Source organism: Patiria miniata, unplaced genomic scaffold (genome assembly GCF_015706575.1).
Source record: "Patiria miniata isolate m_02_andy unplaced genomic scaffold, ASM1570657v1 HiC_scaffold_29, whole genome shotgun sequence".
Classification (NCBI taxonomy): domain Eukaryota; kingdom Metazoa; phylum Echinodermata; class Asteroidea; order Valvatida; family Asterinidae; genus Patiria; species Patiria miniata.
In genome coordinates, this window is record NW_024037068.1 from 20,307,903 (window position 1) to 20,331,508 (window position 23,606).

The following is a 23,606-nucleotide window of genomic DNA, read 5'->3' on the forward strand; positions in this document are numbered from 1 at the left end:
TGAATGATTACACAATTTGAAAATATTGACTGCCAGACAATTCCGTTCTCGCGGGGTAGGCTGATTCCCGCCCGAAGATCAGTATCAATAATGTACGGACCGGGAGCCAGTCTGCTTGTAAAGCGGATCTGTTTGGCTTCAAATGAAAAACTTTTCGAAAGGGTTACAGACGTCCAAAAAAGGGGCAGGGGTTGGGAGGAAGGGAGATATTTTGGTTGGAATGAAACATATGCAAGTTGCAATTATCAATAGAATTGGGGGACGATTTAGGCTGGAGTCTGAGAATTTCTATAATAATACATTATTTCGTGCATCCTTTGACGAAAAGTCATGGAAACCGATATTTTGATATCGGCAAACATACCTTTTGTTAATAATAGCCTTTATAAGTCCTCATCTATTTTTTTTCATGATATACACAATTATTGAGGGCGCTACAGCTTTTGACTGGCAGACTGGACGGATTTAATCAAAAGAGGGCAGTATTCAATAAACAAGATGGCGACTCCCATTGACGTGGAAGATGAGACAATTTTAGCATCAGTTTTCAAAGATGTTTTTCCAGGTCAGATTTACGATAATTAACCTCAGAAATCGTCTTTTCTGGATGTCGTAAAAATAAATAAATAAGTAAGATCGGCGATTGTGTAGTTTGGCCTAGGCCTACAGGTTTCTCTTTTCGTTTTAGTCCTTTTGTTTTATTTTTTGTTTAGGCCGTGAGCCTGGGCAAAATTTATAGATAGTGGATATTTTGCCGGAGGTATGACGGCAAACTAACGTTTACTAAAGGTTTGCCGACGGCAATCCATATCAACAGAGGGCGCTGTACTCTTTAAGAATTTAACATGTATTAAATTCCCACCAAAAGTTGTGTAGCACGATTGGTGTAGTGGTTAAGCAAAAGCTCTAGTGAGCAGGATGACTCGGGTTCGATCCCGATCCCCGCCACATTTTTAAGTTTTTTTTTCCCATCCCCAAATAAAAAAGAATATTCTTCTTTTATTATTTTAACATGTCTCAAACATTTTATTGCAGAGAATTACATTTTCTTTTTCAGATTTGTGGCTCTGGAGGATTTTTTTTAAAGGGAAGTAAAGTCCGAAATTATAAAATGGTCTGAATCCCATCTTGTGAATACGAGGTTACAACGATAATATTGGCATGGAGCCAGACTAAAATTTGTCACCGGAAAATGTGGAAGTACAAAAAAACAGTAACTGCGCATGTTCAGTGCATATCCGGCAAACTAACGTTTACTAAAGGTTTGCCGTCTCCGGCAAAATATCCACTGCCAAATTTATAAGTGACAATCCCCGACCATGCCCCGACATAGATACGTGGGGCGCACTAGTGATTGCCTTTCCATGCAGTACGCCAATGTTAACAATGTAATTTGAGTGACCAAAATCCCCACCCTGGGGCATGAAAAATGTGACCAAACATTGCCAAATCCCGACATTCTGACCATATTCAGAATTCTTTGTTTATGGAAATCTGATCAAGAATAAATTGCTTTCTCATAGAGTCACATTTTTCTGTTCCTATTTTTGAAGCCAAGTAAAATTTAAAAAATGGTTTCTCTTCAGGGCTTTTTAAAAAAAAGAAAGGAGGAGGCCCTTTTCTCCCCAAAGATGGCAGATAGTGGATGGATTCTTGCATTTTCTTTAATCTTTTGCTGCTACATTTGCATCCGATTTTCCAAGGAGCTGTCACCATTTGTACCAGATTTTAAACTTACTTAGCCTTTTTACTTAGCCTTTAATTGTGGGGTAAATCAAAGAAGAATATTTTCAATCTCTTTCCCCAAAATGAGGTTGAGAAGATTTTGGAAGAGCAAAAACTCTGCAGTCACTCACATAATTGTGTAATTTTTTCCCATCAGATTCTTGGAGAGAGAACCCAGACTTTGCCCAGTACCTAGCAGAACTCAGTTCTTATGGAGTGGATAAGCTCAGTAAGTACTCAAGAGGAGTAACCCTCCCTCCTTGTGTTTGATCAGTCACAGACAGTCAAACATTCAATCCTGTTCCCCTAACATGCCTTTTATACAGGCTAGTCACCAACAGTCAGATCATATTTCTTGTAGGCACTGTGACAGTCAAATTCCATCAACAGACACGAGCAGGTGACTGGTTGGCACAGCTGGCTTATCAATCACCTACATTCAAAGCATACATGTAGCTGTATCAGGTTTCATAACAATCACTGCCAGTCAAACCTACCTTTGAAGGCATGGAGCACTCAACTGTTGAAAACAGTCACCTTATGTAATTTAACTGCTGGGCTGGCCTTGTTGAAACTTAACCCCCCCCCCCCTCCCCATTGTGCAGACCAGATGGAAAAGACTTCCAGTGAAAAGCCGTTCTGAATCAATTGAATAGGATTTTGTGTGCTCTATGACCAGCTTTATTAGGCTTCCCTTGTCTTGATTTTAAAGAACCGATGGCACTCGCACCAGTTTGAGCAAATCCTTGTGACAATTCAGACACGACGTAGTCTATTTTTACTGAAGAGAAATGATACTGTAAGGCACCAACCCCGTAGACAAAATCATGAAAATGTCGTCTTTTTTTCTGGGTCCATCTCAGATCGAGAGCCGGAGCGTCTTGCGGAGGAGAGAGCTCAGATTCTGCAACAGACCCAGGAGCTGGCCTTCCACAACTACAAGACGTTCATCGAGACGGCAGATTGTTGCAAGGAAATAGTGGAAGATGTAAGATGCCTGTAACGTAACCAAATAGTACAGCAGAACATCGCTATAATGAACACAATGGGGTCAAAAAAAGATTGTTTGTTATAGTGGCCGTTCGTTATAGCGAATTTTCGGATGCTGGAATGACACTCAAAGCTGCTAAGATGGTGTCCGCGTACATGTACATCGTGTCTGTCATTAAATTTGACTTTTAGTTAATCCGCCATGAAAATCTTTAAAAACTTAATAGTCCTAATTTCTTTACATTTCATTATCATTTGTTTGTCAGTTCAACCTGGTGGAAACACACGTCAACAGCCTCCTGGAGAAACTACCGGACTTCTCAGAGGAATGCAACAAGTTCATGAAAGAGGCTCAGGACATCAGCATCAGGTAGGTCAAAGGTCACATCAGGAAAAAGGTCAAAAAGATAACTGAGCATTTACACAAGTCCTGACCTCATATCACACAAAGTAATAGGGCCTATATAACGAGTGCAACAAGTTCGTGAAAGAGGCTCAGGAGATCAGCATCATTAAGGTCAAAGGTCCCATCAGGGCAAAGGTCAAAAATATCTACTTTCTCTGCCCTCACAGATACCCATTTACTCCTGGGTGGAGAGAAGCAATAAGTGACTAAGTGCCTTGCCCAAGGGCACACACACCATAACCCCAGGCTGGACTCGAACCCACAACCTGCAGAATTACCCGCAGACCCCAAGTTCAGTGCTCTAGACCACAAAGCCACGGCACTCCATGTAATTTGGGTCGCATATGAAATTATTTCTTTTTCCTTTTCTTTGAAGTCGGCGGATGAACAACCTGACCCTGTCCAAGCACACGCAGCTCCTCGAGATCCTAGAGATACCTCAGCTCATGGATACCTGCGTGCGTAACAGCTACTACGAGGAGGCGCTGGAGCTATCGGGCTACGTCAAACGACTGGAGAAGAAGCACTCCAACATTCCTGTCATACAGGTAAGGGGAGGGTGGGTAATTGAACAGGCAGCAATGCGAGGTTTATCTGGAGGTTTATGAGGTTTTATGAGGTCTTACGAAGTTTTTACAAGGTTTTATTGGGTGTTATCATTTTTTACAAAGTTTTAATAGGTCGTATTATTGTTTCTTTTTCTAATTCGTTGTAATTTCGTAATAAAAGTCATTCTAAGAACTAATTATTGTGCATTCAGTCCAGTTATTGTATTTTCATTAATAATTTTTACCTTAAATTTTTTTTCAAATAAACCACAAAGGGAAAACGACTGCATGCATTAACATAATTGAAGTTGAACAAAGAAATTGACTGGAGCGGGGTTTGAGCCTTCACAATCTCCGGATTGCCGCTCCGGTACTCTACCAACCAAGCTATCCAGCCCTATGTTGGCGGTTCCCCATTTTGTCAGCGCCTTCGTTCAAGGGGCACTAGTCAGAAGCCATATACCCATGTATGCCATGTAGCCAGGGATCATGCCCAAAGTCACGATGCTAGCAACATTAACAGTACTGCAAACCCTGGAAATAGCAAATGGGGATCAATTTCTTTGTTCAACTTTAAAATCATCTATCTTCTTAAACTTTACTCAAAATGCCTCAGAGCATATTAAAAAGATGAATTTTACGGTTAAACCATGTAACAAATCTCATTTATGGGTTTGTGAGGTTCTGAAAATAACTGGGGAAACTCAACGTTTCGGATTGTTTTCTCTGCCCGTTGTCGGGTAGCAAGTTGAAAATGCACCATTGTGATGTTTTTTGTGATGCTCGGCGGTCTTCAGTCAAACTGACGACGGGCAGAGCATACTGTCCGAAAGGTTGAGCCACTCCGGTTCTTTTCAGGACCTCCCAAAACCCACAAAAAAGATTTGTTGCATGGTGCTATCTAGACCATGCAAACCTTCACCTTCAAATCTTATCTAAGAGCATGTTAACGGACTTGGCGCTCTGAAGAGGTTATTTTATTATCATCATTATTCGTGACTGTGACGTCAGGACATTGTGAAGGAAGTGAAGGGCTCGACGCAGCTGATGTTGAACCAGATGCTTCAGCAGCTGCGCACTAGCATTCAGCTGCCGGCATGCCTGCGTCTGATTGGCTACCTGCGTCGCATGGACCTGTTCACCGAGAGCGAGCTGCGTATCAAGTTCCTGCAGGCTCGGGACGCCTGGTTCCAGGGCATTCTGGGAGCCGTCGCCAAAGAGGACGGTAAGCTTGGAGAAATGCGGTGTGGTAGTTGAGTACATTTCATGAGTTTGAGTTACGAGTACGAGTATGAGTTCTTTGCCATGAAAATGAGTGCAAGCACGAGTACCTTGAAGTGAGTACAAGTATGAGTCAATAAAACAATGTTTACTTGAGCAGGGGTAAGAGTACAAGTTTATGAGTACAAGTTGAAGTACATTCGCTCGAGTAGGATTATGAGAAGAGTCCATGAGTATGAGCATAAATTGATGGGCAAATATGTTGCAAAGGACTTTTTCTATTAGACAGGGTATTAAACATATATGCAAAAGCCTACCAAACTGTAAACAAAATTTTGTTCCCCCTGCATGCACTTTTGAAAAAGTCAAGTGGGGGAACCATAGAGCTATATTAAATTACTAGAGCGCTAACTTCGTGTACAAAGTAATGCCTGCTGGGTGCATCCATGTTTATGCACAAACCTATGGAGACCTAGAAATTGTGTACGGCTTTTGTAAGGCTATTTTCATATCTTCGTTTGTATTCCATACCGGTGCGTTATCGAAGCCAATACGCCCAAAACCGAAATGCACTATCAGCAAATGAGCATGTCATTTTGCTCTACGCAAACAGCGCAACGCGTGCGCGTATTTGCTGCAGATGCTTTTTGCTGTCACGTTTTTTTGAACCGTCAATGACGTGCTTAAGTTGTTTGCGTATGTTGTGCTTGTGCGTTGCATGTAGAGTACACTTTCAAAGTTCAATCTATCTAATTTCATTATGTTCCACAAACACGCACATGAATTCAAAATGTCTGCGCCCAGGACGGCTTCAGAGTGTCTCCGCATGCAGAATGAGGAGTTGGCGCTCTAGTAATTTAATATAGCTCTATGGGGGGAACAAATTTAGTGAGTATCAGTATGTGAAACAGGTACTTTGCTTCAAGTATGAGCAAGTTGGGGTGAGGACTATGGGTTAAGTATAGTTTGACTAACTTCACTTCAACACAGGACGGTTGAATTACTCAAGTGGACTATTTGGAACTCGGACCACCAGTTACTACAATACTGAGTTGAGCTTATTTTTGCTTCAAAGAGGAGAATTAGGCCTGTTTATGAAACGGATTCATAATAGCCATAGCGAAACCACTGTGTTTACTGCATGGGCTGTTGCAGTGCGCGTGAACCATTAATTTAACCCTATAACCGCCCTGAATCCTCCAAAATCCTTTTTGCAAATTGGAGGAATTTGCAGGATTGAGGTTACATGGCAAAAGTGCGTTGCTGATTTCGGAGTACGCACTGTGTCAAGGTCTTGGGCCGGACCTTGTGTTGTTTATGCTCAACGTGCATAAATTTTGTCCTTGATTATACTTGACATCCTCCGCACTGCTCCAGGATGTCACTGCCTCTGCCTCAGCCTATTGACAGTCATAGCCGGAGGATTTTGCAGGATTCAGGCAGTGGTCACCCCTCCATGGACCATATTCAAGAAATAACGGAGGATTTTGCAGGATTGAGGCTATATGCTATTTCTCCATGAGGCCAGTTGGAGGATTTTGCAGGATTGAGGCTACATCCTAGCAAAAGGGCCTATGCTTGTACCGAGTTGACCTCTGTGTGACGTCACGTCTGCGCCAGCGAACTCAATATTCTACCTTTCTCTCATCAGCTTACTTCCACATCACCAAGGTGATCGAGGCCAGCCGCGTCCATCTCTTTGACATCATCACCCAGTATCGAGCCATCTTCTCCGACGACGACCCCATCCTGTCCTCCAGTCAGGACTCGGCCACCAATGAGGGCGCTCTGTTCCATGGATGGGTCGGGCAAAAGGTAGCGAGCTTCCTCTGTCAAAGTGTCATCCTATGCTAGATCAAGACACCTTTAGGGAGAACATTGCAGATTTTCTTTGAATTATAGTAAAAGTGAAAATAAAAGGGACGAACCTGTGTTCACAGGAGCAGAATGCCTATCTTTCTTTTGAAGCGATTGGGCCAGACTCGAGTCCATAAAATGCTGCTGTGGTGGGATCGCCACACCTCCTCCACAGCGAGTCTGTTACCTTCCCAGCATTGAATAATGCCGGTACCCATTTAACACCTGGGTTGAGAGGAGCAATTGAGGTAAAGCGCCTTACTCAAGGGCACAACACGCGCGGCCACGGCGGGGCTCGAACCCACAACCTCACGATCATGAATCCTGTGCTCCACCGCTAGACCACACATGCCCCTGAAGTATAGTGCATACGCCAGAAATTGTGCACACGATACTTGAAGCACTTCTAGTTCACTCGGGATGCAAATTTCATGCACTAGCCTATATTAGTGAACCTCACGTAACCGTGCATTAGCCAACCACGATAAAGAATTAACCAGAGGTGTGTTATAATGTTAAAGTAATATGCAACATTTGCAAACATCAAAAACAAAACTACCAAATTATTATGAAATACCTTACTTTACTGTAAGTGAGTAATAGTCTCAAACATCCTGTGAAATCATGGCACCTGGTGTGCTGTCGTTTTCAACAGAGATGCCACTTGTCTAGTTTTAGCCGGAATCCCGTTTTTTAAAAATAATCTGTTCTTTTTTCCGGCCGTCAAAAGAAAACGGGAAATAGAGAAGAAAAACTGTGGAAATGCCTTGATTTTTACCTCGAGTTTAGTACATGTAGGCCTACATGTTACAAGGATTGCACACGCATGGCACAACGCTGTTTGTTGAAGTAGTCTTAAAAACAAGTTTTTGTTGTTGCTGAGCCTGCATGTGATACAGGCGGCCAACATACTTGCACGCAGTAATGAACGACGCCTCGCATGTGCTTCACCGTGTGCGGGCATGTGGTGCGCTAAGCACACGTAGCATTCAGCCTGGAAATCAAGTCTATCATTTCAGTTATTGGTAGTGAATACAGAAAATGGAATATACTGACTTTTTTCAACTAATGCCCCAAATTTACCAAATTAAGTTAGTGCACTAGAGACAAATGCATGTCACTATATGCGCTGAGACACAAGTTATGTCGCAAATCACCCACCATTCGACCAATGTGTAAATTTAAAGTATTTGTTCAACAACTAACTGTTAGTTGGTTTTTCATTCAAAAGTGAGAAGACTGGTTCCCGGTCCCTACATAATACATCCTGAAAGGGAGGCAGGAACCAGTCTACCCTACAAGAACTGAATTACCGTCGGGCTGCAAATAACGCAAAGTTTTTTGTCGAATGTGTCATTTAAAGTGAATAACTTTAGTAAAATAGTAAATCAAAATCAAAATTTACTTTTTAGATTGAAACTCATTGTGTCGGTATATCTCTCGCTCAACCAGGTGTCGCAGTTCCTGCGTACTTTGGAGGGGGATCTGACCAGGGGTGTGGGTGGGCGTCTGGACTCTCTCCTGGGTCAGTGTATGTACTTTGGTCTGTCCTTCAGTCGTGTCGGGGCGGATTTCCGGGGGCTGCTTGCGCCACTGTTCCAGCGGGCGGCTCTGAGGGGGTTCACGGTGGCGTTGGATGAAGCAACCAAGAGGTACTAAAGAATGGGAATCTATGTTTTATCTCTCAAAACATTTGACCAAAAAACTCAACTACTGCCCCCAATTTACCAAATTTAGCTAGTCCACATTTTGTTTGCAAGCAGTTACACATTCTTGAACGGGTGCAAGCTAGCTAGTCTAGTTCCCTGACCTGACAATTCCCTGATGTCAATGAATTGATCCGTTTCGTCTGAAGTAGGGTCAGGGAACCAGACTACAAGAATAGCATTTTTTTCTTGGTTTTTCTAGCATCTATGAACACAAAACTTTAAACAGGTCAGTGTAACAATAATTGCTATAAAATACTAACCCCTAAAACCCATCCATTTCTGACAATTACAGCAAAAGCAAAAACAGGTCTTTCAGAAAAGGTGTCATTATAACACAACAATGTTACCATAGCAACGGGCATACAGAATCAAAGAAACTGACCTATTATTGTTTCGATGAAATAACCTCCATGTCATTTTGCAGCTGTTTCTCCATTTGAAGCTCTGTTCCATTCCGCCTGGTTATGACATACCACGTCATAAAATATTAGGATATCTAAGATTAGGATATACTGCCATCTTTTCCAAAACGTAGACAAGGTAGCTGCTCAAATGCATTCAAAAACAACTGGGAACTACAAACTATGACCAAAAGTTAACTTTGATCGGCCATTGATATTGGAGTTGATATTGGAGTTTTTCCTTGGTTCCCTGTAGGTTTGAAGAGGCCATGCATTCCTACACGTTAATTGCCACGCCGTCACTGCCGACTGGTACCCTGTCCACAGGAACGATGCAGGTATGTATTTTACAGCGTTCTCTACAGGAGGTTTAGGAGGGAAGGCTGCCCAGATAAGTTTTTTAAGACGCCCATTTAGCCATGTGACCATTTCAAAATTGAAGAGTTTTTTTCCAAAATGTGATCACCGCCATTTTGTAACCTTTTAGAATCCCACCCTCTCCTGGTTGCCTGAAATCAGTCTCGACGGCTGTTATAATAATTAAAACATAATTTAATAGGAATATACAGCATTTGCAAACATCGAAAAACAGAACTACCAAATTTATTAGAAATACCTTTCTAGGATGTCGGTAAATGCCAGTCTAAAGCATCCTGTAAAATTATGGCACCTGGTGTGAAGTCATTATTTTCAAGAAAAGTGACATTTTTGTATAAATTTCCAATTGTGGTCGGCCGACCACCATTGGAAAAACCTAACTATTTTTCAACTACTGCTCCGAATTTACCTTTTTCAGTCCAAATTTGTTTGCTTTTGGTTGCATGTTCATGAACGGGTGCAGCCCAGCGAGACTGGTTCCCTTACCTTACAATTTTCTGGCATCTATAAATTTATCCATTTCATCTTTAGCGGAGTCAGGGAACCAGACTACTTGAACATTTGTGTTTTTTTTGGATTTTCCAGCATTTTCGAACACAAAACCTCAAAACATGTCAGTGTAACAATATGTGATCTTTTATACTAACCCCTCAAATAGTTCATTTTTGAAAATTACAGCAAAAGCCAATGATGTACATTCCCTTTAAGAATGCAATAAAGTGCAAAGTTTAAAAACAGCTGTTATACTGTTTTCTTTCTTCTTTAAAGTTTCATCACTGTGCAAAATTTCACACACACTGACTTTTCACTGACCAACGTCTTTGAATACTGTTATTTTTAGATACTGAGTGCATTACAAATGCTTTGTACTACAACTGTTAATTGTACCTTTAAAAAAGGAGACATTTTGTCATCATAAATTAGACCTTAAGGATACACCGGATATTTCAATGTCTCCCTAATGTCACGGCTCCTTTTTAGAGGCCAAGTTTTTCTGTCGCAAGTAGGCTTGATCAATTGCTCTACATCCAAAACATAAAGATACAAAATTTCTGGGGGATGGGTATTGTAAAATTGGGGTTAGGTGACGTTAAAGTTGGGAAAAAATGTGTGTACAAGTCTATGGGAATTTCTCCCAAGTGACCCATTAGCGGTTATCATTATTATCATTTTTATTATTATAATAAAATTTTCAGTTTTTCAAATGCATATATCACTTGTTGGATATCTTCTTCATTACCAATAAAAAATTATCCATGGCATTGTTATTTAGTCCATTTACTTGATTTTTCGTTCAGGGAGACAAGAGTTTGGCCCCGCCCACTGTCCTAATGGACCACCCCCCTCTGGCTGTATACACCAACGCCGCGCTGAACGCTTTCAACGATCTCAGGCTGTGCGCGCCGGTGGCGTTAGCCCACGACGTAGCGACGGCTCTCCGCACTTCACTAGAAGCAGTGGTGCAGGCAACGTTGGCTTATCACAGGTTGGCCTATCTGTTTGTGCCCCTTTCTCCCCTCCCCCCTCCAGCAGAGATCCATGCCCCTTGGTGCCCCCGCTGTGTGTGTGTAACATGAGTGCCGTACAATTGTGCACTGGAAATTATATTCCACTTCCTGTATGTGCATGTACCATGGGGACCATGTTTACAAGCTTTTGCGTCTTCGCGTATCTGTATCTGTATCTGTATATTATAGTCGGTAAAGCATCTCAGGGGAAACATCACACCAACTTAGAGAGAAGACAATGAGAAGAAATTACAGTTTTTAGAGGTGGGAGGAAAAGCCCAGAAGATACTCTGGGGAAAACCCATGGAATCAGGTAGGGACTGAAGACCCAATCCACATATTGGCCCAGGCGGGATTCGAACCCGGGTCACAGCGGTGGAAGGCGAGGAAAGTACCGCTACGCCAACCTGACTCCTCGTATGCCCCCTCTACAGACCCATTTTGTATAAAAGGTAGCATCCATCATTTGTCATTTGTACATTATGTTTGTTTGAAGCAACAAAAGTGCTCAAAATCTAAAGAAGGGTACTGAACAACTAACCTGATGAAGTTTCAGCTCAGCTTCAGCTGTATATTCCAAGAAAAACAGCATTCTAGGATCTCAATTTCAAATCAAAAGTTGCTGAGTCATGTTTTGATTTGGGCCTGAATTCAGCGTCCGAGACACGTTCTTACTGAGCTGATTACACCTACGCGATGTCGCGCACTGATCCGATGAATTACAGCAACTGCGTGTGCGTGTGCGTCATGTCAAAGCTTGTGTGAGCTTCCCCGAATAAAAAAACGAACTATAAACGGAAATTTCCAACGTTGCGTCTTTAGAAGCATCGTTGGAAAGGCCTTCTTTCAATGATTTCTTCAAAACGACAGCTTGCCAGAAAGAATAATTTCACAGGGAGTTTAGTCCACTTACTATCTTTCAACCAGTATGCTTTTCAACAATAATTACGTCAGTTACTTTTTGGATGGCTGCAAATGATGGACTGTACCTTTAAACTTGAAAGTTATTTCATTGTCCTTTTCATTGTACTAGGGCATACCTAGTTCTCTCTTTGTACGTATCTGACTGACTGACTGACTCACTGACTGTCACGTGTGAGTCGGGCAGTGCTATTGTATAGGATTACCCGTAACGCCCGTGAATAGGCTACATCCGGCCCACTGCATCGACCCGTTTCATGAAAAGACTTCCAGTGAATAGCCATTTTAAATCAATTCAACAAAACTTTTTGCACTCTTTACTAAGCGTGCCTCGTCTTGTTTATTTAAATTTTCAGAGCGGAGGAGAGCACATTCAACGAAAAGGAGAGGGCCTTCTTCGTTCAGTTTTGCCAGGTAGCGGCGTACGATCTGATCCCGTATATGAACCGATGTTTGCAGGCTTTGTTTCCCGCGGCAACCATCGCCACGACACTGGGAGTCACAGTTTCCGACGTACAGAAACTGGTGAGACTAAATAAAGGGGTATAATAGTGGGTTGAAGCAGTTATATACCTGATCAACCTCGTCCCCAGGGTGTCGAGCAGTACGCGCCCACCACTACCTGCTCTCTCACCCTGGTATTGGATCATTTGTATGTGCAAGATTTTTGAACACATATGCAAATGAGATATAGTCTGGTGCCTACCTGTGCGTTACATTTGCGTTTGTTTTTGTATGCGGTGTCTGGGGTAAAAACAGAATCAATTCGTCGCAGCGCAAGCATGGCATGAGTTAAGAAAACACGATTTTATTTTAATTAAACTGTTACAATCTTAACGAGATATTTTCGAGAAGGCGTGGACGAATGTAACAGCTTAGATTGGAAGTTTTAAAGACTTGAAAGAGATTAAAGGTAGAGTCCATCATTTGTAATTTGTGCATTTTGTTCGTTTGAAGCAACAAAAGAGTTCAAAATTTAATGAAGGATACTGAGCAACTAACCTGATGAAGTTTCAGCTAAGCTTCAGCTGTACATTCCGAGAAAAACAGCATTCTAGGATCTCAATTTCAAATCAAAAGTTGCTGAATCATGTTTTGAATTGTTTTGAATTGCAACTATACGCGACGTCGCGCACTGATCCGACGAATTATAACAACCGCGCGCGCGTGTGCATCGTTCGAATACTTGTGCGCGCTGCGCTGAATAACAAAACGAACTACTAATTTAAATTTTCCTACGGTGCTTCTTAAGAATCACCGTTGGAAATGCCTTCTTTCGCTGATTACTTCAAAATGACAGCTTCCCAGAAAGAATAATTTCACAGGGAGTTTAGTTCCCTTACTATCTTTCAACCAAGTTAGTTTTTCAACAATAATTACGCCAGTTACTTTTCGGATGGCTGCAAATGATGGACTCTACCTTTAAGGAAATGAGGTTTGATGTCATTCTTTTTTTAGGGCAACATCGGAGCGCTCAATGTGGATAATCTCGCTGATCCTCTGAAGCCGTTACTGCCGACTGTCCCAGATGCTGCAGGTGAGGAACAAGAAGATGCACAGGGTGAGTAGAGTTGTGATTGAGTCGTCATAAGTCATTCGCAAGTCATTGCAAGTTGACACAAGACAATCACAAGTCAAATGATACTTCAAATCACAAGTCATCAGAAGTCATCAGAAGTCAAATCACAAGTCGTCATAAATTGCCACGAGTCATCATAAGTCAGTCATCACAAGTTGATACAAATCAAGCACAAGTCAAATGATGATTCAAATCACAAGTCAAATCCTGGTCATCACAAAACATCACACGTCAGATCACAAGTCAAATCACCAGTCAAATCACAAGTCAAATCACCAGTCAAATCACAAGTTAAATCATAAGTCATCACAAGTCATCACAAGTCATCATTAGTTATCCGCAAGTAACAAGAAATCAATCTACCAGTCAATCCGAAGTCAGTCATGAGTCAATTACAAGGCGTCACAAGTTAAATTGCAAGTCATCACTAGTCAAATCACAAGTCATCAGAAGTCAACTCACAGTCATCACAAGTCGTCACAAGTCAGATCACAGTCAAATCACAAGTTGAATCATAAGTCATCACAAGTCATCATTAGTTACCCGCAAGTGACAAGAAATTAATGTACCAGTCAATCTGTAGTCAATCATGAGTCAATCACAGGGCATCACAAGTTAAATCGCGAGTCATCAGAAATCAACTCACAAGTCATCACAAGTCATCACAGGGTGATCACAAGTCATCACAAGTCCATTACAATTTATCCTGTTTACACGTACACTCAAAGCTATTAATGTGAAGTTTGGCTTAGGCAAACCTACTTCTGATTTGTCCTGTTTATGACCTGTGATGATTTGTGACAGTTTTATTGGACTCACTTGAGTCCAAGTCTGAGTCTTGTTTGAGTTACTTGGGTCAAGATTCTGATTTGTATAATATCTTATCCCCCCCCCTCCCGATTCGCAAGCAGAAGGGGTCGACAAGAACCAGTCCCCACCACAACCCACGACACAGCCCACGACACAACCTACTATACAACCCACGACGATAGAGACCATTGTTGAATCGCCAAACGAAGAGCAAGAAGAGGCAGCAGTTCTCCCATCCGAGGAGACTCCGGGAGAAAGTGCCGCTTCAACCGAGGAGAACCTTGCCAAAGAAACGGACAGCGCTGATATTTCTGCCGAGAATGCCGGAGAAGGTCGCAATGACGACGTAGTGAAATTCAATGTGGGAGACGAGACATAAAGCATATATGTCGGCGTAATGAGAACTGCTGATTCCTGTTGCATATTTTATTTTTCTACCTTTCTTCTCCACCAGTTTATTGGGAACTACCAACAAAGTCTTAGGGTTGCATGTGGTTACCTGCACCCACAGACCGTCTTTTAAATTCACCGTCATCTTTGAGGTCACGTGGAAGTCTTGGGGTGCCAGCACGGATCTTCTGCACAAGGGGAAACGACTTCCCAAAATTTCTGGTTAGACCTTGATATGGCACTTGGGCATCGTGCATACGCTTGCGCGAGAATCGGCGCGCAAATGCAGTCTTTCAGTGGTCAAATTTCTGTCAGGACGCCAGCTGTCGGCGATCATAGCACGCGCGCATCGTTCTACACATTCTATGCGTTGTTTTATGCGCAGTCGCGGCATATCACGCCCCTAGACAAACCGTTCTGTACATTTTGTACACAATCTCTGATGAGTCGTTTATCCTTCTGTAGAGGATCCGTGCTTAAAGTCATAATTTTTAGTGAGATGTCCCCCGAGATTGCCACCTGACCCCTAAATTGGCGGTATCTGTAAAAAAGGTCTGTGCTCAGGTGCGTCCCTCATGCGAAGAGTACCCTATGGGTTGTGCACGTTCAGTTGAAATCAGCAGCGCGCACTCTGAGAAACTTGCCCACACAAACCAAACCGCGCACGAGATTTGATAGACTGGTTCGGTAAAGTGTCCGTGAAATTAATTTCTCTTAGGAAAGCATTTTGTGCAACTTTCTGCTCCTCTTAAAATGTATGAAACCTATTTAACATGCCTTTTTGGTTAATATTATTCAAAAGTGCACTTCTATCAACATTAAAAAAATGTCTATGCTTTTCGGGACAACTGAGGGGGCCAGTGCTGTGATGTCATTTCAGGGAGACCCTGTTCAGTTTAGGGGTTTTCTGTTAAAACGTGAATCCAAAACTCTGCTCATTGGAAACATATGTGAGAAAAGTTTGCTCATTGGCCTGGTGCCATGTACCGACTAAACAACGAATCACCAAAGAAAAGAAACCTTACAACAGCAAAATATCCAAAATTGCCAGACATAAATCACAGCTGTGATCGTTCAAAGCGTTTCAGCGCGAAGCTTATGTATTGGTCTATTTTGCCTGCCAGTGCTTTCCTAGATTTGGCAGGTAAAGTGTATAAAACTTAATGGTTAACTTGGTTGAGGACACCACAAAAATCGTGTGAAACTTGTAAATATAACCATATTATTATTTCAAAAACCTTTTTAATTTTTGAAAGAAAAGGAAAAATTAAACTGGTATAATATCTTCAGAAAAGGTACGGCAGTGTCCTCTGTGCTTTGTTTTGGGTGTGTGTTTTGATTTCTGGGAGGTGGAGTTGCTTTGTTTTCCTGGACATCATCAAAATGTTGACACAAGGTGGCGCTGTTAATGCAGAAAACTGTGTAATTATAAAAGTGAACAAAGTGTGCCGATGGAGGTTTTTTTTTATTCAAAGAAAAACCATGATCTAAAAAAAACCCCTCATTTCTTTGTCCTTTATTTATGTAAGCACTAATAACAGCCAGAGTTTTTTTTCGGTGGGTGGGAGTGTCCACACGGACTTTGGGCTGACGTATTGTTGGGCGCGTGTTGAAGGGGCGGCGTGAATTGTACACTATAATACCCAAGAGCCATCAGAGAACTGGAGACCGGTTGAGGTAAACAGCGCCCTCTTTTCAATAACACTCTCCAGTGAGCAGTTATGCAGTTCGTGGCTTCGTACCCACATACAGGCAGGGCGCCTTGATTATGGTTACAGAGCAGTAAAGAAACTTCCATAGACCCCAATGGTAAATGCGCCCACTTCAGAAATTCGGGAAAAATACTCACAACTCTCCAAGGTGTTCGAGACACACATCAAATTAAAGCTTATTTCATCATCTTTCATTTTCTTTTCAATTTTCGGGGGGTCAACGGATGACTTTTAAGAGAAATTTCCATCCGAAGATGATCACCCCTGAGAATAGTCCTGAAGCCCATCGCCATAAACGATGCCTACACTCCATTGCAAAATAGAGCGCTTTAAGGGCCCCAAAATTTCATCCAAATTGAACGGAACTACAAGCTCACAGTCCTGTGCACGGCTTCCACCCATATTTTTTTACAAACCCTCAAGTTCATGGGCCGGCCCACAGCATGCTCAAATACTGAAGGTTTTGCGGGCATGCAAATCGTGATTTGGCCGGCGCAGGCAATTTCGGACCGATTTACTGGTCTGCAACCTTATGGCAATTATATGCATGTGTCAAACTCGTTCCCACGATGTCGATGAAAACGAGTTGGAAAATAAGGTTGGCTCCGGGACGAGGTTGGTACACGCGCACATGTACTATGCGCGCACGTGAAATCCATACTTATATGGAGAGCTAGTCACCTACGCCCTTTTCCATGCGGAGGAAGGACTGTACGTTGTCACTGACATATTGCGATCTTAATTAAATGGACTGAGATTTTGTTGGTTGACAGGCTGCTCGATAGGAAGAACAAGCAATATGGCAACCTTTACCTTTTTCGTTCGTTGTAGTCAGTTATAGTGGCAAACAGTTAGGTCCACCCATACTGGAATTTGTATCCTTGTGGAGACATTCCTTTGTTCTCGTGTACTAAAGTTTTCGAGTTTGAAAGTGTAGTTTAAAAATGCTCTTATTTTAACCAGAATTAATTTCCTTGGCTGAAATTTAGACTTAATATCCCTTTTCTAAAACTCTTCCATTTGCGACAAATCAACATACATGTAGCTTGAAAATTCCTAGTTTTTGAGTAAAATCCATATATCTATTTCGTAACAACCTTGTGGAGACCTATTCATCTATGGAAATTTTCCTGTGGAGACGTCAATACAATCTTTTGTTCCCTATTGTACACACGTCTCGAGAGGCGCATCAAACGCGCAAAGCGGGGGGGGGGGGGGGGGGGGGGGGGTCGTCGATAGCTATCTGAAGAATAGTCATTCGTTCAACTCTTTGAAGGAGTACTCAACTAAAACCATTTGCTCTTAAAATAGAATTGTTGTTTTACAGATATGCACAGATTGGCTTTCAGTCCAAAGGATCATACGTGCTCGAGCGACTTGTTCTTTTTTTCATAACGAAGAATTTGCAGGTGTCATACTAAAGGTTCACTAGACAAAGACCTGTCTGGGTCAATTGACTGTGTCGCATAATGTCTATCAAGCGAATACTTCGAGTTTTTTCTCCAATAACTGATGGGGAGGGGACGTGGTAGAGCTTATGCGCAGCAGCCATCTTAGAGGGCAATGCCTTTTTTTTGGCTGGGATATGCATGAGTGAACCTTGTGTGCATTAAAGGGAATGTACAACATTTGCTTTTGCTGTAACTTTCAGAAATAAATGGATTTGGAGGAATAGTATGTTATAGCATATATTGTTACACTGACTTGTTTCACGTTTTGGGTTCATAGATGCTGCAAAAACCAAGAAAACCAATCATGTTCTTGAAGTCTGCTTCCCTGATCCCACTTAAGATGAAACGGAGCAATTTATAGATGTTGGTGGATTATTAGGTCAGAGAATCAGTCTAGCTGGCTTGTACCCCTTCACAGTCAATTGCAAAAAACATGCGGAATAACTAAATATGAAAAACTAGCAGCAGTCTTTGAAAAAAAGCCAGTTTTCTCCAACGCTGGTCGGCCGACCAGCATTGGAAATAAATACACGAATACCGCTTTACTTAAAAATGTCAGCACACCGGGAGCCATGATTTTACAGGATGCTTTAGACTGTCATTCGCTAACAGTCCAGTAAAGAATTTCGTGATAATTTGATCATTTTGTTTTTTGATGTTTGCAAATGTTGTATCTTCCCTTTAACTGTTACTGAATTATTGAGTAACGATACATGCCCTCATACATGGCCGCTACTTAAAAGGTCTATAGTGTCTGTGTGATACGTTTTTATGCCTTAACACAGTATACTGTCTTGCTGATTTGTCGGGGTCCGCCCGATAGTCCGAAGGTTCGATAGTCCGAAGGTTCGATAGTCCGAATGCACACATTTCCCCATAAGAGGGGGTTCGTAAGACCGAAAATGAAATAATGTTCGTTAATCCGAACATTTGATGCATAGCCCGAAGGTCCGATAATCCGAAGGTTCATTTATCCGAAGGTTCGGTTGTCCAAATTTAGAATAAGGTTAATCAGTCCGAAGGTTAAACAGTCCGAAATGAAAACAAGGTTCAATAGTCCGAAGCTTCATTATTCCGAATTGATAACGAAGTTCGTAAGTACGAAAAGACTATAGGGCTAGCTAAGGTCCGATAGTCCGAATCGACAATAAGGTCCGATAGTTAGAATCAAATCAACAGTAAGGTCCGATAGTCCGAAGAGTCAGACTGACGTACGAACTGTATTGTCCATTCGGACTTTCGAACCTTATTGTCCATTTGGACTATCGAACCGCATTGTCCATTCGGACTATCCAACCCTACCGTATATTCGGACTATCGAACCTTATCATCTATCTATTCGGACTATCGAACCTTATTGTCGATTCGGAATGCCGCACCCTATCGTCTATTCGGACTATCGAACCTTCGGATATATTAACGTTATTCTATTTTCGGACTAATGGGCCCTTCGGACTATCGAACCTTCGGCCTAATGACCCTTCGGACTAAAAAAACCCGGACTATCGAACCTTTGGACAATCAGGCTGTCACCGATTTGTCGTCCGGTGTAGCGTGAATATCCGACTCCATGAAATGTGGACTCATTGGTAGTATTGCGCATGCGAGAGTACGATAATATGCTATTTTAGGATCATAATGGAAGAGTGACCTGTCACGTGCGAGGAATTAACCAATAAAAGGGGAAAAAAGGGTCCGATTTTCATAGGAGTCGGATTTTCATATGACAGCGGTCCTCGCAAGTCGACAAGTCAGTGGCAAGTCATATGGTTTCACAAACTATTCCCCAAAAAGTGACTGAGGACTTACTTTTTTTCATCCCCGGCTGCATACTTTTGATTGACTTCTGATTATCTTGTGATAGACCTGTGATTTGAATTGTAAATGACTTGTGATTAACTTGTAATTGACTTGTGATGACTTGTGATTGACTTTTGATTGACTTGTGATTGACTGGTGAATGACTCGCGATTAGACATTGTGATTGACTTGTGATTGACTTGTGGTTGACTTCTGATTATCTTGTGATAGACCTGTGATTTGAATTGTAAATGACTTGTGATTAACTTGTAATTGACTTGTGATCCACTTGTGATTGACTTTTGATTGACTTGTGATTGACTTGTGATTGACTTGAGAATGACTTGTGATTGATTTGTGAATGACTTGTGATTTGACTTGTGATTGACTTGTGAATGACTTGTGAATGACTTGTGATTGACTTATGATTGACTTGCGATTGACTTGTGATTGACTTGCGATTGACTTGTGATTGACTTGTTATTGACTTTTGATTGACTTGTGATTGACTTGTGATTGACTTGAGAATGACTTGTGATTGATTTGTGAATGACTTGTGATTTGACTTGTGATTGACTTGTGATTGACTTGTGAATGACTTGTGAATGCCTTGTGATTGACTTATGATTGACTTGCAATTGACTTGTGATTGACTTGCGATTGACTTGTGATTGACTTGTGATTGACTTATGATTGACTTGCGATTGACTTGTGATTGACTTGAGATTGACTTGTGATTGACTTGTGATTTGACTTGTGATTGACTTGTGATTTGACTTGTGATTGACATGTGATTTGACTTGTGATTGACATGTGATTGACTTATGATTGACTTGCGATTGACTTGTGATTGACTTGCGATTGACATGTGAATTGATTTGTGATTACATGTGACTGACTTTTGATTGACTTGTGATTGACTTGTGATTGACTTGTAATTTACTACTATTCACTGCATGACCGTTATAGCTGGTAACATATTTTTGGTGCCTACCAATTTCTGTGATAAATAGTGATTTGAATTGTAAATGACTTGTGATTAACTTGTGATTGACTTGCGATTGACTTGTGATTGACTTGTGATTGACTTGCGATTGACTTGTGATTGACTTGTTATTGACTTGTGATTGACTTTTGATTGACTTGTGATTGACTTGTGATTGACTTGAGATTGACTTGAGATTGACTTATGATTTGACTTGTGATTGACTTATGATTTGACTTGTGATTGACATGTGATTTGACTTGTGATTGACATGTGATTTGACTTGCGATTGACTTGACTTGTGTATGGCCTTTGATTTGACTTGCGATTGACATGTGATTTGTGATTGACATGTGATTGACTTTTGATTGACTTGTGATTTACTACTATTCACTGCATGACCGTTATAGCTGGTAACATATTTTCGGTGCCTACCAATTTCTGTGATAAATAGCCCTGTGAAATAGTGCCTGCACCCTACCCTATCCATGTTACTCGTTCTATCTACTCGGCATAAAGAAAGAGGTCTTAGATCGACCAGACTCCAACTAGGCCTAGTTCAGTCAGCCTTCTAGACTTTGTACAAACGTATGCCGAGCCGGCCCCAGATAAAACACACAGTGTGGCGCTCTAAAACCCTTGCCCTTGAGTCACCTATGAACCGGCACGAATTCTCGTGCCAGACAGGCAAGGGGAAAATCATATTATTATTATCACCAACTGCATGTCGATTGTACACCAAAAAACACCCCACCAACTCTCGTTGTGTGTTACGCCAGAGAGGGCTGGCTTTGTAATTATATGCATTGCAGTCTGGGGCTTGTGTCAAAAAAGTGTGGCTTATTCATCAGAATTAATGTTGTTGTGTCTGTCTGGACGAGTGATCGTGTTTACTGAGTCGTGTCTCATGGCCCCTTTAAAGGGGCAAAATATGTGAGTTAACCATAGCCACTTCGTGGCGTCTTGCCAACAAGTTTCAGCTGGACCGCAGCAAGCTTTTGGATCCGAGAATTCTTTTTGTTTTGTTTTGGTTGAGTATGCGCGAGTGACAGCTGCGGGGAGCTCATGCCGAATGCTCACCCGTCGCTCGACAGTGTTTTATGTGGTGCTTGGGGACATAATGAAGGAGAGTTAAAAGTTCGCCGCTTACCTGGGATATGTGAGGTTTCCCTGGATCCGGACCGGGGAAAGGACCAGCTGACTCGTGAACGCACCCGGTGTTTTTTTTTAAATGGAATCCGAACCTTACATGAAGGTAAGTCTTCCTTACGGTCCTGTTTATTTCATAAGCTTCGCTGACTTTTTCATTCTTGCTCACTTTTTGTAACATTGTTGCAATCTTCATCCGTGTTCGTTGGAACTAAATATAACTTTTCTTTTAATTGTTCGTTCAACTCACTTTGGAATTTGCTGGGATTTCGTTTTGTGCTATGGATGCATTGTTAAGGGATCGAATGAGTCATAGGCTGGTAAACAAAACGTTAGGTCCCATTAATGTCCAGGACTTTGCAAACGTTGATATATAGTCGGCAAATCGGTTTCGTGACACACATGTTCTTTTTACAAATATATCTAAACTTTGGTTTTCTACACCTCCCCATCTTGCGGTAATTCAGTTTTATGAATCCTTTCGTAGTTTGCTTTGGAAATCTGTGTCAAATTTTAAGTGCGCTTTGATGTCTTTTTTAATTGTCAATTTTGTGTGTGTTAATAAATTACTTCAATTTCAGTTTCTTAAATCTTATTTTCATCCTTTAAATTAGGATTTGTGATAGTCCTTGTTTAACGAATAAATCGTTTATTTTTTATACCATTTCCCACTTTTAATTGATATGAACTTGTCAAATCATACGAATGTTTATTTGGAATTAATGTATTTGAACGTTTCAAAGTATTCAATCCTTCCCAATAGAAAGCATTTTGATCGGAAACATCAATGCTAAAATAGTGTCGAATATAAAAGGCCTTTATATTAATGTTTATACAAATTATTATTTAATGCTTGTTTCCGCAATTTCGTAAATGATTTGCTTATTAGCAAGTTTTTTTTAATCGATTCCGTGATTTCTTTAAATCGTTGCAAATTAATTTCAACATTCTAAATTAAATTCAGCAATTTAAATTAAATTCAATCTTAGTTTTTAATTTTATTTCAATTTTCAATCAGTTAATATTTGGTGTCATTATTAGTAAATCTTTGACCCCTGCTGGCTGTATGTTCGTCAGTCCGTCCCTGTTGTCTGTATGTTCGTCAGTCCGACCTTTGTTATTGTTTGTGTTTCATTTGTACTTGTCTATTGGTTTGTCTGTTTTTCTTTAAATTGCTTGTTACAGTTTTGCATTTAAGTATATAGGCCTACTAAGGCATGCCCAAGCTTCGGCTTTTTAAACTCATGCCTCTATCTTAAAACAATAAACTGTTTGTTCGTGTGATGCTTTTACTTTGCTTTTGATGGAAGTACATGTTATTGAAACTTAAATTTATATAAACACTCAAACTCAGTAAGTTATGTTTTTCGTTCATAAGTTAATTGAAAATTAGAAAGTGACTTATGAATAAGCTTGAATGGCACATTTCGAGAGTGTACTTGCATGCATTCAGAATATTTATGATTAAACAATATCTTTTAAAGTAAAAGCTTTTACTTTTTGTTGTGAATTGTTAAAAAAGAAAGAAAGGCGTTTTCCCTATACATCGACCTTTTATCGTAATCTTTAGTTTCAACCGTGTTTATTTTTACTTTTGCCGTTCTGTGCGTCTATAGTAGTATATAGGTGGAATCATTCCCAGTTTGGACTAAAATGCAATTACTTTTTTTAACCATTCACTTACTTTTGTTGTAGTTGATATATTATGGTATTTTAATTTTGCTCAATTTTTTTTCATTGTGATTTTGTTTGAGATAATAATCTCCGAAATATTTTTAAATAACTGCCTTTTTTATTTTCAAAGCAGTGTTTCTCATAACTTTGAAAAGATTGAATCATTTAAAAAAAAATCACATAGTTCAAAATCGTTGGATTTGGTCGATTAATCCATATTATTTAATCTTATTGTTTCAGTGCTGTTTGCAATGAACTTAGAATTTTTTTCGGGATATACTTTCAGTTACGAAGATCCAGAATTTTTCAGGATCCCTTCGAAAAACAAGTCGTTAATAATTACATTTTTACGTCATCAAACGAAACACGAAAAACTAAATATAACTTTTTTT

The 23,606-nt window shown here is 40.9% G+C and overlaps 1 protein-coding gene across 1 annotated transcript; it reads left to right on the forward strand.

The window, feature by feature from the left end:
- Window positions 1–433: 433 nt before the first annotated feature.
- On the forward strand, window positions 434–15,741 carry LOC119735971 (conserved oligomeric Golgi complex subunit 8-like). Its single transcript, XM_038209950.1, has 13 exons — window positions 434–565; window positions 1,883–1,954; window positions 2,589–2,713; window positions 2,982–3,085; window positions 3,498–3,669; window positions 4,681–4,894; window positions 6,542–6,705; window positions 8,200–8,399; window positions 9,114–9,195; window positions 10,534–10,721; window positions 12,021–12,189; window positions 13,123–13,225; window positions 14,155–15,741. The coding sequence occupies exons 1-13, from the start codon at window positions 499–501 to the stop codon at window positions 14,430–14,432; spliced, it is 1,938 nt and encodes a 645-aa protein (XP_038065878.1). The 5' UTR covers window positions 434–498; the 3' UTR covers window positions 14,433–15,741.
- The last annotated feature ends 7,865 nt before the right edge of the window (window positions 15,742–23,606 follow it).

What these genes read in the sequence shown, in the direction of transcription:
- LOC119735971 (XM_038209950.1), top strand. Translation starts at nt 499, where the DNA reads ATGGCGACTCCCATTGACGTGGAAGATGAGACAATTTTAGCATCAGTT. An exon ending in TTATGGAGTGGATAAGCTCA is followed by an intron (nt 1,955 to 2,588) that starts GTAAGTACTCAA and finishes GGTCCATCTCAG; the next exon opens with ATCGAGAGCCGGAGCGTCTT. An exon ending in CCAACATTCCTGTCATACAG is followed by an intron (nt 3,670 to 4,680) that starts GTAAGGGGAGGG and finishes CTGTGACGTCAG; the next exon opens with GACATTGTGAAGGAAGTGAA.